General features: G+C 56.6%; 1 protein-coding gene across 13 annotated transcripts; it reads right to left on the reverse strand.

Annotated features, from left to right (window-relative positions):
* Window positions 1–1,558: 1,558 nt before the first annotated feature.
* LOC141743752 (uncharacterized) lies at window positions 1,559–11,454 on the reverse strand. 13 transcript variants are annotated; one of them, XM_074588653.1, is made up of 10 exons: window positions 9,343–10,411; window positions 6,837–8,017; window positions 5,577–5,750; window positions 4,339–5,283; window positions 3,996–4,209; window positions 3,454–3,631; window positions 3,176–3,285; window positions 2,622–2,782; window positions 2,069–2,234; window positions 1,559–1,858 (listed from the first exon to the last, which is right to left on the reverse strand). In XM_074588653.1, exons 4-10 carry the CDS (start codon window positions 4,656–4,658, stop codon window positions 1,652–1,654), a joined length of 1,356 nt encoding a protein of 451 aa, XP_074444754.1. In that variant the 5' UTR covers window positions 4,659–5,283; window positions 5,577–5,750; window positions 6,837–8,017; window positions 9,343–10,411; the 3' UTR covers window positions 1,559–1,651. The 13 variants fall into 13 exon arrangements, with proteins under 13 accessions (XP_074444754.1, XP_074444755.1, XP_074444757.1 ...); XM_074588654.1 differs by having other exon boundaries at window positions 1,564–1,858; window positions 3,176–3,364; XM_074588656.1 differs by having other exon boundaries at window positions 1,564–1,858; window positions 3,176–3,364; window positions 5,577–5,753.
* Between the last annotated feature and the right edge of the window lie 824 nt (window positions 11,455–12,278).

The raw sequence follows: 12,278 nt of genomic DNA on the forward strand, positions 1-12,278 counted from the left end.
GGCGGCCGGGCCGGGCTCGGGGCAGACCGGGCCCAGCCCCGACCCCGCCGCGGCCCCGGGACCCGGCACCGCGCGCCCGCGAGACCCAGACCCGCTCCCAGACCCAACACCGGCCGCAGCAGCAGCAGCTTCAGCCGCAACACAAGCCCCGTCCCCAGCTCACCAGCCCCGGGAGAAGACCCCGCGTCCGCACCCACCGGTCCCGCTCTGCCGGCGGAAGAAGCGGCGCGTGCGCGGGGCGGGGCGGGAGGGGCGGGGCCTCGGGGCGCGTGCGCGGGGCGGGAGGGGCGGGTCCCCAGGGCGCGTGCGCGGGGCGGGGCCGAGGCCATTTGGGCCCCGCCGGCCGCCCGCCGCCCCCTTCTCTCTCCGCTCGTTCTCTGCCGGCGGCGCCGCCCGCGGCCCCGGGGCGGCAGCGGCCGGGCCGGGCTCCCCCGGCGGGGCCAGGTGAGGCGCGGGGGGCTCGGCCTGCGGCCGGCAGCGGAGGAGGGTCGGGCCGGGGCCCGCGCCCGGAGGCTCGTCCGCGCTGCCGGGGTCTCGTCGGAGGAGCCGTCGGGGCTCGGGGCGCCGGGGAATAAAGCCCGGAGGGCCGGAGAGCGGCGCCCCGGGTCCGCCTGGCGGGTCCCCCCGTCTCGTCCCGCCAGCGCCCGTGTCCGGGCCCGGTCGTGGCTTGTCCGGGGCTGCGGGGAGTCGGGAGCCGGTGCCGGGGCTGAGCGGTGGGTGCTGGGGGCCGGGAGCCCCGGGCCGGGCCGGTTGTGGGTGTCGGGGCGGCAGCGGGGGGTTGGGGATTCAGGACCGGGAAACGGGTCCGGTTTGAGCTCAGAACCGGGACCTGGGAGCAGATTCAGGGCTCGGGACCGAGCGCCGGGGAGGGTTTGGGGCTCAGAACGGGGTTTGGGGCTCAGGACCGGGGAACTGGGACCTTACTCAGGGCTTAGGGCCGGGCACTGGAGCAGATTTGGGGCTCAGGACCAGGCACCAGGGGCCGGTTCGGGGTTTCTGGGGCTCAGGACCGGGAGCTGGGGGCAGGTTCGGGGCTCAGGAGCAGGCACCGGGGGGTGGTTTGTGCTCAGGCCCAGCTTTGGGGCTCATCTGGGCACCGGGGGGTGGATCAGGGCTTGGGTCTCCCACTGGGTCCAGCTGGGGGTTTGGGAACAAGCTCTGGGGCGGTTTTGGGGCAGAGCCCGGGGATTTCTGCAGCCCAGAAAAAAGACTAAGTCGTGCGTTTTCTGTGCTTGAAAATGCCGGCGGAGTCCTGCGGGTCTGGGCTCAGAAAAATGACCAAGTGCTGCGTTTTTGGGACTTGGAAACGGAGGCTCAGTCGTCTGTTTTCAGCCCCAAAACCGTGGCCCGGGAGGGGGGCACTTTGGGCGGTGGGAGGCAGAGGGGGGTGGGAGGGCGCTGGGGCCCGGGCGGGAGGGGGGGGTAGGCAGGGTGCGTGGACCCCCGCCGGAGGTGGGGGTCCGGTCGCGTTGTTCCCCAAAGTGCGGGACGCCGGCATGCACCAGGCCGAATTAAACGTCTGAGATAGTCTCTGGGCGAAAAGGCACTTTTCCCACTTCATTTGAGAGTCCAACTGTTTATTCACCGGACTAGTCATTGAACAATAAACACACTCATTAGGCAACACGTGTACAATTATGACAGTTCATATTCATATACAAGCCATGACAGTGATTGATTTACGACCTGGCCAAAAGCCAGGAGCAGTTGAACAAGCACAAGCTGTGATGGGCTGGGGCTGGAGCCAGAACTGGAACCACCCAAGAGCTGGAGGCGAAAACGAGCTGGAACCATCAATGGGCTGGAGCCAAAACTGCCCAGGAGATGAAACCCAACTGGAGCCCACCAGGAGCTGGACCTGCAAAAAAATGGGTGCAGAAAGTAAAACATCGCTGTGTGATCAACACCATTTCCAGCACAACCCCAAACAGCCCCCTACAAACTACTGTGCAGAAAATTAACTGTGCCCCAGCTGAAAGCAGGACAGAAACAATGACCTGGGTCTGCAAACGAGCTGGAACCACCCATGAGCTGGAAGAGAAACAAAATGGGTGCAGAAATAACTCACCTGAAGGTGCAAATGAGCTGCAGCCACAAGGAAGAGGGGCTGGAATGAGCCAGAGCCATCCATGAGCTGGAGTCCAAATGAGCTGGAATCGAGCTGGAGCCGTCCATGAGCCGGACTGAATCCAGAGCAGAAACAAACAGGAGCCGCAAACGAGCTGGAGCCAAAACTGGGGAAGAGAAAGGAAAAAACCCAGTAAACATCATGGGTTGAGATAAAGACAGTTTAATAGGACAAAAAAGGAAGAAATAATAGCAATAATAATAGTAGTAGTTATAATGATGATAAAATATCCAAAACCAAGTGACACACAGTGCAGTTGCTCACCACCCGCTGACCCGTACCCAGCTGTGCAAACTCTGCTCAGCAAAAACTAAACCATCCCTGTGGGATCAACACTGTTTCCAGCACAAACCCAAACCAACCCCAATCTACTGTGAAGAAATTAACTGTGCCCCAGCCTAAACCAGGACAGAAACAATGACCTGGGGCTGCAAACGAGCTGTAACCGTCCATGAGCTGCAACAGAAACAAAATGGGTGCAGAAATAACTCACCCGAAGGTGCAAATGAGCTGCAGCCACAAGGAAGAGGGGCTGGAACGAGCCAGAGCCATCCATGAGCTGGAGCCGCGATGAGCTGGGGCTGGAGCCGTCCATCTGCTGGACTGGAACCAGAGCAGAAACAAACAGGAGCCACAAATGAGCTGGAGCCAAAACTGGGGAAGAGAAAGGGAAAAAACCACAGTAAACATCATGGGTTGAGGTAAGGACAGTTTACTAGGACAAAAAAGGAAGAAATAATAACAATAATAGTAGTAGTAGTAATAATGATGATAAAATATACAAAACCAAGTGACACACAGTGCGGTTGCTCACCACCCGCTGACCCGTACCCAGCTGTGCAAACTCTGCTCAGCAAAAACTAAACCATCCCTGTGTGACCAACACCGTTTCCAGCACAAACCCAAACCAGCCCCACACCAGCTACTGGGAAGAAATTAACTGTGCCCCAGCCTAAACCAGGACAGAAACAATGACCAGGGGCTGCAAACGAGCTGGAACCATCCATGAGCTGGACCAGAAACAAAATGGGTGCAGAAACCACCAACCTGAAGGTGCAAATGAGCTGGAGCCACAAGGAACAGGAGCAGAAACGAGCCAGAGCCATCCATGAGCTGGAGCCGCAATGAGCTGGGGCTGGAGCCATCCATCTGCTGGACTGGAACCAGAGCAGAAACAAACAGGAGCCACAAACGAGCTGGAGCCAAAATCGAACTGCAGCCGTCCAGGAGCCGGACCTGGAACAAATGGGAGCAAATCCACAAACAAACAAACGGGGGCCCAAATGGAGCTGGACCTGAGACAAACAGGGGCCCAAAGAACCGACCTGAAGCCATAAGGAGCTGTAGCGGTGCCGTCCTCACAGGTCTCCGGGGGGGCGCAGGCCACGCTGTCACGTGTCCCCAGGCAGGTGGCAGCGTCGGCCTCGGCTCAGGCAGCCCGGCTCCTTCCCAGGGCTCCTCACCCCACATGGGTCCCGGCGTGGCTGGGGCTCCTCCATCCGTCTGTCCGTCCCAGCAGAGGGAGAGAGGTGGGACAATCAGTTCCCGGTGGCACCGGGACAGACAAACCTGTGGCTGCCCAGGCACGGGCAGCTCTGCCCGGACCCTCGGCAGCAGCAGCCCAGCACCGCACACCCGAGAGGGGACGGGACACCAGAAATGTCCCGTTTCTCCCCAGAAGGGTGGGTGACAGCCACATCTGGCTGAAAACCTGCCCACGCAGCAGCGTCACAGACCGACTCCAGCAGCCCCAAGGTGGGGCCGGGGCCAGCACCAGCAGCACGTGCCCTCCCCATCCCCGGGAGCCGAGTGTCCTGGTCCCCCCGCGCAGCGCTGGCTCCCCTCCCCGCTGCCCCAGGGCACTCACCTCACTGGGCACAGCCTCCCCCGCCCTGGGGCCACGCTCCTCGCCTGGGCACCGGGGTGAGCCTTCCCTGCACATGGGCACCGACACGGGCATCACCGGGGCCACCAACACCTCCCGAGGGACCAGCAGCGCTGGGATGGCATCGCTCCCTCTGCCCGGCTTCACTGTCCACCGACGGGGCTGCAGGAGCCGGGGTGGGTCCCTGGAGCAGCCTCTGCTCCCACCGCAGCACATTTTGAGCCGAAAAAGAAGGATTTAGGTAAATGCACAGCTTCAAACAGAGCTCAGAGCCACACCAAGGCCCTGCTGTGGCAGTGCCCTAATGCTGCCCGCCCCAGCCCACCTGCCTGCGAGGATGACGCTGGGTAGGGCCGAAGGGCTGAACCCCAGTGGAAACCAATTCCCCTCGTCCGAACTCTCCCCGGCTCCAGCAGAGCCCATGCTGGGCTGGAGGGGTTTGTCCTCCTGGCAGCCGCTCTGGAAAAGAGCTGTGGAGAAGAAACCAGCCGGTGCCTGCACCAGGAGGAGGAAGCCCGGCAGCAGGAGGGGTTGCCGGCCACCGCAGGAGACCCCCAGCCCCACTGAGTCCCCTCCTCCCCCGGAAACACGGATGGGAGCCAGGCCCGGGAGCCGCCAGCGTCTTTGAGTGAGGATTGATCCCATGGTGGAAATCGGGAGCTGCGGGGGACCCCCAGCCCCACTAGCTGAGCTGCAGCCACTGTCCCCCGTGAGGGGACCCCAGAGGGTTGATGCCGAAACCTGCCAGGAAAGTCACCGGGCCGCGTCAGAGAGGCTGGCTTGACCTTGGATGTCCTGGAGTGTCCTTTGTCCTTCAGGGACAGCTCTCAGCTTCTACACAGCAAAGTCTTCATGTCCAGGGCCTGGACATCCTTTAGGTTGTTTTACTTCACAAACGTCTGCAGTAAAACTCCACCACCTCATCACGCTGCGGTGCTGAATGGGACCCAGTACGGATTCGCAAAGTCCATACGCTTCCATACGACAAAGACTGACCGATGTCATCATTAGGGAAAGGCATTTTCTTCACACTCCCCAGGCAGGGGGGCACAGCAGCCGTCGTGCCTGGCACACGCAGCAGAGCCCTGCGGAGCGGCCAGGGGGCAGGCAGCACCAGGACGGCAGCTCTCACAGCTGGGAAACATCACGGCCAGCAGCCAGCGCCACATCTGTCCACGGTCACTCATGGGCTCCTGGCAAAAACCCAGCTGCCAGCGGGGTCAGGCACAGACGGGTAGAGCTCGGAGAGGGACGGGGACAATAAAACAGCCTGTTTTATTGTGGGGGAAAGAAAAGCGTGGTAAAAATGAATGCACAAATACAACCGCTGTGTGAAGTCAAAACTTTAACCTTTAATCTTAAGTTTCAACTGTACACTTCAACCATAACATGTGGTGAGCAAGCACACACAAGGTTCTGGTAAACAGCTGCTTAAACACATCAGCTAGTGAACTGTGTTAACCAAAAGGAAACAAAAATGCATTTAATTACACCCCTGAGCTCATCAGAAACTCCTACAGAATCACAGAACAGTTTAGGTTGGAAGGGACTTTTAAAGCTCACCTAGTCCAACCCCCCTGCCATGAGCAGGGGCGCAACGGTGTGGAGCCATTGTCACCCCAAAGGAGGTGATGCCGGCACCGATTTCAGCGGCGTTTACCTCTCCATGAAAGAGCCGGCGCTCGGGGTGTTCCTGGTCGTGACGGCAGCCGTTTTGGTGGACTTCGCCCTCAAAACCTGCTGGAGAAAAAGCAAGGTGCTCCCACCACGGAGGACCTGCAGCCCTGCCGACGACAACGACGAGGAGTACCTTATCCACACGCTCTGAGGGCGGGGGGTATCCCCTTTTTGGCCACCCCCCCCACTGTGAGGTGGGAGACATCCCTCCTCTCCCCCTCAAAACCATTTCTTTCCGGTGCATTTTGGGCACCTGCCTGCTGCTTTAGAATTATTTGAATTCCTGCGGCGGGGGCTTTATGTTTTTTTAATTCTTTTGTAGGGAAACAGAGGCGGGGTGAATTACTTGGGGAGGGATTAAAGCTTCCCTCCTCCTCTTTCTTCCAGTTTTGGGGGGGTTTCTCCCCACTTTCCCAGCTCATCTCTCCCAGTAGGGGAGAACTTTGTAGAGTGGGGTTGATGGTTGGACTCGATGATCCCAAGGGTCTTTTCCAACCTGAATGATTCTATGATTCTAGAGCAGGGCTCAGAGCTCCATCCAACCTGGCCTGGAGTGTTTCCAGGGATGGGGCATTGACCACCTCTCTGGGCAACCTGGGCCAGTGTCTCAGCACCCGCAGCACAGAAAATTTCTTCCTTATATTTAGTATGAATCATCCCTCTTTTAGTTTAAAGCCATCACCCCTCGTCCTATCGCTACACTCCCTGATCAAGAGTCCTGGGATGGGGAATTGGCAAAAAAAAAAAAGGAAACACGAGGGTTGAAATATTGTCCTGTCCTGTTCGGACTGGTCCAAGGGCTAGTGCATGCATAATCTCGTTTAATTTGCTCAAAGGCTTGTCGTTGCTCAGGGCCCCACGTAAACTCATTTTTCTTTTGTGTCACTTCATAGAGAGGTTTCACAATCTGACTATAACCTGGAATGTGCATTTTCCAGAAAAGCACAATGCCTAAGAAGGCTCGTGTTTCCTTTCTGTTAGTAGGTGGGGACATAAATGTTATTTTGTTAACCACATCCATAGGGATCTGGTAATGCCCATCTTGCCACTTCATTCCTAAAAACCGGATCTCTTGTGCAGGCCCCTTAACCTTACCTCTTTTTGTAGCAAAACCTGCTTTTAGAAGAATTTTGATTATTCTCTTACCTTTCTTAACAACTTCTGCTGCTCTATTACCCCACACAATGATGGCATCAATGCACTATGCAGGTGTTCCGGAGCTCCAGCCGTCTCCAGTGCAGTCTGGATCCGTCCACGGCAAATAGCAGGGCTGTGTTTCCACCCCGGGGCAGTCGATTCCAGGTGTAATGGACGCCTCTCCAGGTGAAAGCAAACTGTGGCCTGCACTCCGCTGCTAAAGGAATAGAGAAAAATGCATGAGGAACGTCAATCGTAGCATACCATTTGGCTGCCTTTGACTCCAGTTCATCTTGCAGTTCTAGCAAGTCCAGCACGGCAGCACTCAGCGGTGCTGTGACTTCATTCAGGCCACGATAGTCTACTGTTAATCTCCAGTCTCCGTCACACTTTTGTACTGGCCATACAGGGCTGTTAAAAGGGGAGCGAGTCTTGCTGATCACTCCTTGGCTCAACATCTACAATTAGCACATGAGTTCCTACTCGGAGCAGAAAACCGCTCCGTGAGGGCTGGAGCAGTCATCCTCCTGGAAGGATTCTTTCTTCTCTCTCTTGTACCTTGCAACTCACTCACTCCTGCCTGTAGGGCCGAGGTAGGTCTTCTATCCCGCTTCCTCATGTCCTCTCCATAGTCACCGAGGCAAAATCACAGGATATCTCATAGTATGTTCTGTCTCTCTTGAGCCGGCTTCGTAAGAGGGCATCTTCTCCTAACGGCTGTGACGTGGGTCCATGCAGGGGAAGAGTGGGGTCTTTCCTCAATCCTAGACAGTCTATCAAACAGTTTCTCATTCTTTTCAATCATCATCTCAGTTTTCTCAGTCAAGTTTTCCACAGCTGCCCCTTCATGACGGCTAAAGTCCTTTCTCATATTTCGCAAGTCCTTCATAGAGAAGGATTTAACAATTACCCCTGCGTCTGATTCCTCCTCCTGTGTTGACGCTGCCCGAGAAATACCCTCTGATCTGCTTTAGAAGGACTCATTCCTGGATCTTCATCAGAAGAGCCTTCTCCCCTGGTATCCGGCTTTATCTGGTCTTTGTCATAACAGGCAGGGAAATGAACGGACCGCTTTTTTTTTTCTTTCTGGTCACCGGGGCAACTTGTACCAGTGCTGATGGAGTTTGAGTAGTGGCAGCGCACGTCATACAATACCTACTCCTGCACCAACATTTAGTAAGAAACCACTCCTGCAACACATTCAGGATAATCAACAAAAAAAATCATGATTTTAAGCAAGCAACAACCATTTCTGAAATCCAAAACACATACATCTCCTAGCTCTGATGGTGACAATTCGGAATGAGCAGTAAAGGGCGAAGTAAACTCTCCCAAGGTGAAACTGAAAGTGTAATTGGTAACAAAATGCATTACACAACGCCCAAAGTATGCAGGTAAAGAAGTTATCCCATCAGTCACAGCACGGATCAGCATTAAACACAACAGCAGACTAGCATGTTTAAACCACCGCATACAAAGAGCAAATAAATTATACAACGCATACAGCAGGTTAAGCAGTGTTGTATCAACTAACTTGAAACAAAACCCTACAAAGAGACAACACAATATTCTGTCCAAAACCAATAGGGTGTGAGCTGCCTGTTTCCATCTCTGGGCAAGCTGGAACTCAAACTATTGAGGCAATCTGTCAGAGCCCTGGTCGAGCCCCACCTTGGGCACCAATCAATCTGTCATGGTTTGGGCCGGACTGGCCGCTGAAGGGAACGACAGATGACCTCCCCCTCTCTCCAAGGAGAGGAGGGAGACAGAGAAAGAGGCTTAGGAGTTTAGAAAAAAACTAAACTGCTTTAATGAAAATAATAAATTAATAAAATAATAATTTTAAAATAATGAAATATGTACATCTATATTTAAAACCGTATCGAGGTCCCAGGATGACGATCACGTCACCAACGGGCACTGAGGAAGTCCCAGACTGATGGAACGGATGGAAGCTGGATTCCGTATCTGGAGTCAGGAACCCACAGATCAGGATCAAAGGCAGACGAACAGACAGAGTCCTCCTTGGATGCCGGCCACTGAAGAAAGAGCTGACCCTTTGATCCCTCAGCTTTTATACCGAGCGTAATGCCAATGGGATGGAATACCCCTTTGGTCAGTTCTGGGTCACTTCTCCTGTCCGCTCCTCCCCGCAGGTGCGACCCCTCTACGTTTTTCCGCTTCCCACCCTCCAATGGGGCAAATAACAAAGGTAGCTGATTTGGGTTGCAAAGCAACAAGTATAAGCAGGAGCCTCTCTGCGTACCATTGCTAGGCATAAATTACAAATAATCAGGTCTTATCACTGAGAACAAACACTGCCTCCATAATCTGCTGTTAATAGAAGAGGCTCAGGTAAAAAGTAAAATTACTGAACGGCACATTGGGTCTGTTTTACCTCAAACCAGGACAAATATAAACAGATTTAATCGAATAAGATTAATTAACATTAATAATATTAAATAACGAATATTGATCCCAATACAAATATAAAACATACAAGGATTATACTCACCCCATTCCATCAGCAGGAAGCCGTGCACTCCCCGCGGGGACAGCCAATGTGGGACACTGCCAGCGCTATAGCTTCGGGAGGAAGGGAAGGGCTCAGGGGTCCGGCACTGGGGCAAGGAGTTCTCAGGATGGCAGACATCCAGGAAGAGAAAGACTTCTCAGCAAACTTCCTAATTTATATTGAATGTGACATTCGTGGTATGAAATAAGCCTGTTGGCCAGCCTGGGTCCAGTGCCTGGGTCTTGCTCCTCCTCATCCCTGCACCTGGCAAGCTTGAAAACACTGAGACCTTGAAACATGCACACCATAGTTTATAAAATAAACATTTTCACAAATTCAGACAACAGAGTCTTCTAGAAATGCAGTTTCCCCAAGTATTAGAAGAGAAGTTACTGAAAAGTAAAATTACTGAAAGAGAAATTAACCCTGTGTCGCTTAAAGCAGGACACTTCCTAAAATTCAGGTTCCTGACTTTACTCTTCACCTGAAGGAAAGGCTCCTCTGGTGCAGGTGACCTGCAGAAATGCCGCAGCCGTTCTGGTCCCAGCCCTGCTGCCCCCAGCACCTCAGGGGACATGATACCCCCCAGCCTCGGCCCTGCTGGGAACCAGCTGCAGCCCTTGGGGTTTTGCAGGAAGGAACAAAAAACATTCTTCAGAGTAACAGCCAATACCTGAAACTGAGAAGCAGAAGAAACTGTGGACAAAGCCAGGCAGCAGCACACAGGTGGAGCCAATTCAGGTGCCTCCAGCTGTTGGTGCCTCTCCTCATCCCTCCTGGTACTCACTGGGATTAGGGCAGTATCCAGCACCTCTGCTTCCCCTCTTTGGAAAATGCCTGGAAATTCTGAGTCCATCAGCCATCTGGTCTGCGCATTTGGGTGCCAAGACCATGCCCTGGTGTCCCGGGAACACCCTGTCTGTGCAGCCCAAACCACCCTGGCCTGGAAATGGATGCAGTCCAGAGCTAGCCATGTAAAATAGCTCATTTTAGGATCCCGGCAAATTCAGCAGTGCTTGCATTACACAGGGACCGTAAAACCTACAGCAAAAATGCGTTAACTCCACCAAAGGAGACCTCAGACACAGCTCCCAGCATTGCCCACCCACGTCCCCCAGCCCCCAAGAGCCCTCCCGGCCGCGGCCCCCAACAAGTCAGTACCGACCCCCCAAAATGTGGTACAGCGCAGAGAGAGGTGTTATGTCCCCCTGTGCAGGTTGTGGACCCCCCCAGAACACAGACACAGGCCCCCCCGCCGACCCCCCGGGGGTGTTCCCAGGGGACGGGTCACCCACAGCCACCCCACGGGCCTGGCACCCAGGGTCCCCCCCTGTGCACGGGGACCCCGCACCCCCGGCCGAGCCCCCCGGGGCTGCTCCGGGACAGAGCTGACCCCCCACCGCCCCAACTTGGGGGGCTCAAACACCCCCCACCCCGGGCCCCACCACCCACACAGCCCAGCCGGGCCCCGGCACCCCAACCCAGGGGGGACAAACACCCGCACCCCGGGCACCCCTCAGAGCCCGAACGGGCACAGACACCCCGCAGGAGCCGCGGCCGGGCCCAACCACCCCCCCGGCCCTGACCGGGCCCAGTCCCCCCTCACCACGGCAGGGCCCGGGGCTCGCCTGGGGCATTGCGGGGCCCCCAGGTCGCCCGCAGACGGGCCCCGAGCCCAGCAGGGAACCCCCACTCCAGTCAGAGACCCCCCATTACAGTCAGGGCGCCCCCCTTCAGTCGAGGAGCCCCCCTCCAGTCAGAGACACCCCCCCATTCCAGTCAGAAAGCCCCCACCAGTCAGAGACCCCCCTCTCCAGTCAGGGGGGTCCCCTCTCCACTCAGAGACACCCCCACTCCACTCAGAAACCCCCCTCCCCACTCAGAACCCCCCCCCCACCCCAGTCAGAGGGGACCCCCCTGGCGCCCCCGCGCCCTCACCTGCTCCCGCCGTCCCGCTCCGCTGGGCCCCGCCCGCTGCGCTCCGCTCTCGCGCCCCCTGGCGGCGGTGCCCGGTACTGCAGCGGCGCCTGCCTCGCCCGGGGCTTCTTGTAGCCTCGGCTGGCTCCGCGTGCACCTGGCGGGGGCGGGGCTGGGGGCGGGGCCTCGCGCCCGCTGTCCAATCCGCGCCGCGAACGTCACACGGGAACCACCAATGGCGAGGCAGGCGGGAGTAGATAAGGGCGGGCGGCGCGTTGGGGCGTGTTGGGGTTGCCGGCGGCCTTGGTGCGGTGAGGGAGTAGTTTGCGGTTTCTCTTCTCCGTGTTTAGCGGTTGGTGCCGTGTCAGAGCCAGTGACGTGCCCGGGACGGGGGGGCCCGGGTGGGGCCGTGATTGGCTGAGGGGGTGTTTGCTCTCGGGGGCCCTTCCCTGGGAAGGGTTTGCTTCCTCCTCCTAAAGGCTCTCCGTGGGCAGGCTTATGAAGGTAAGGACTGTTTTAAATTTTCCTTAATTAAGTTTTGGGGGGGCCTTAATTGAAGTCTCACCCTTACTATGCTTCACTTTCCAGTCATAGTTGGTGTCCTGGTTTGAGCAGCACAGGACTCATTTCTCCCCTAATGCTTGGGAAAACTGCACTTATAGGGTACTGCAGCATCTGGGTTTGTGAAAACATTTACTTTGTAGCTGGCTATTGTATGTGGGTTTCATGGTCTTAGTGTTTTTGGGTGTTGCCAGGTGGAGGGAGCAGGAGGAGGGAGACCCAGGGGCTGGACCTAGGCTGGCCAAGAGGATTTCCCTCATACCAGGGGCATCACTTTTAATAGAGAAAACCCCCCCACTTTGCTGAGGAGTGCTCTCCCTGCAGCAATGGCTGCCCTCCTGACAGCTTTTTGCCCCAGTGCTGGGCCTTTGAGCCCTTCCTTGTCTCCAGGAGCTGCAGCACTCAGTGCCCCACATTGGCTGTCCCCTGCTGGGAGTGCGCAGCTGCCTGCTGATGGC

The sequence above is a fragment of the Larus michahellis genome, chromosome 5 (assembly GCF_964199755.1).
Source record: "Larus michahellis chromosome 5, bLarMic1.1, whole genome shotgun sequence".
NCBI classification, from domain to species: domain Eukaryota; kingdom Metazoa; phylum Chordata; class Aves; order Charadriiformes; family Laridae; genus Larus; species Larus michahellis.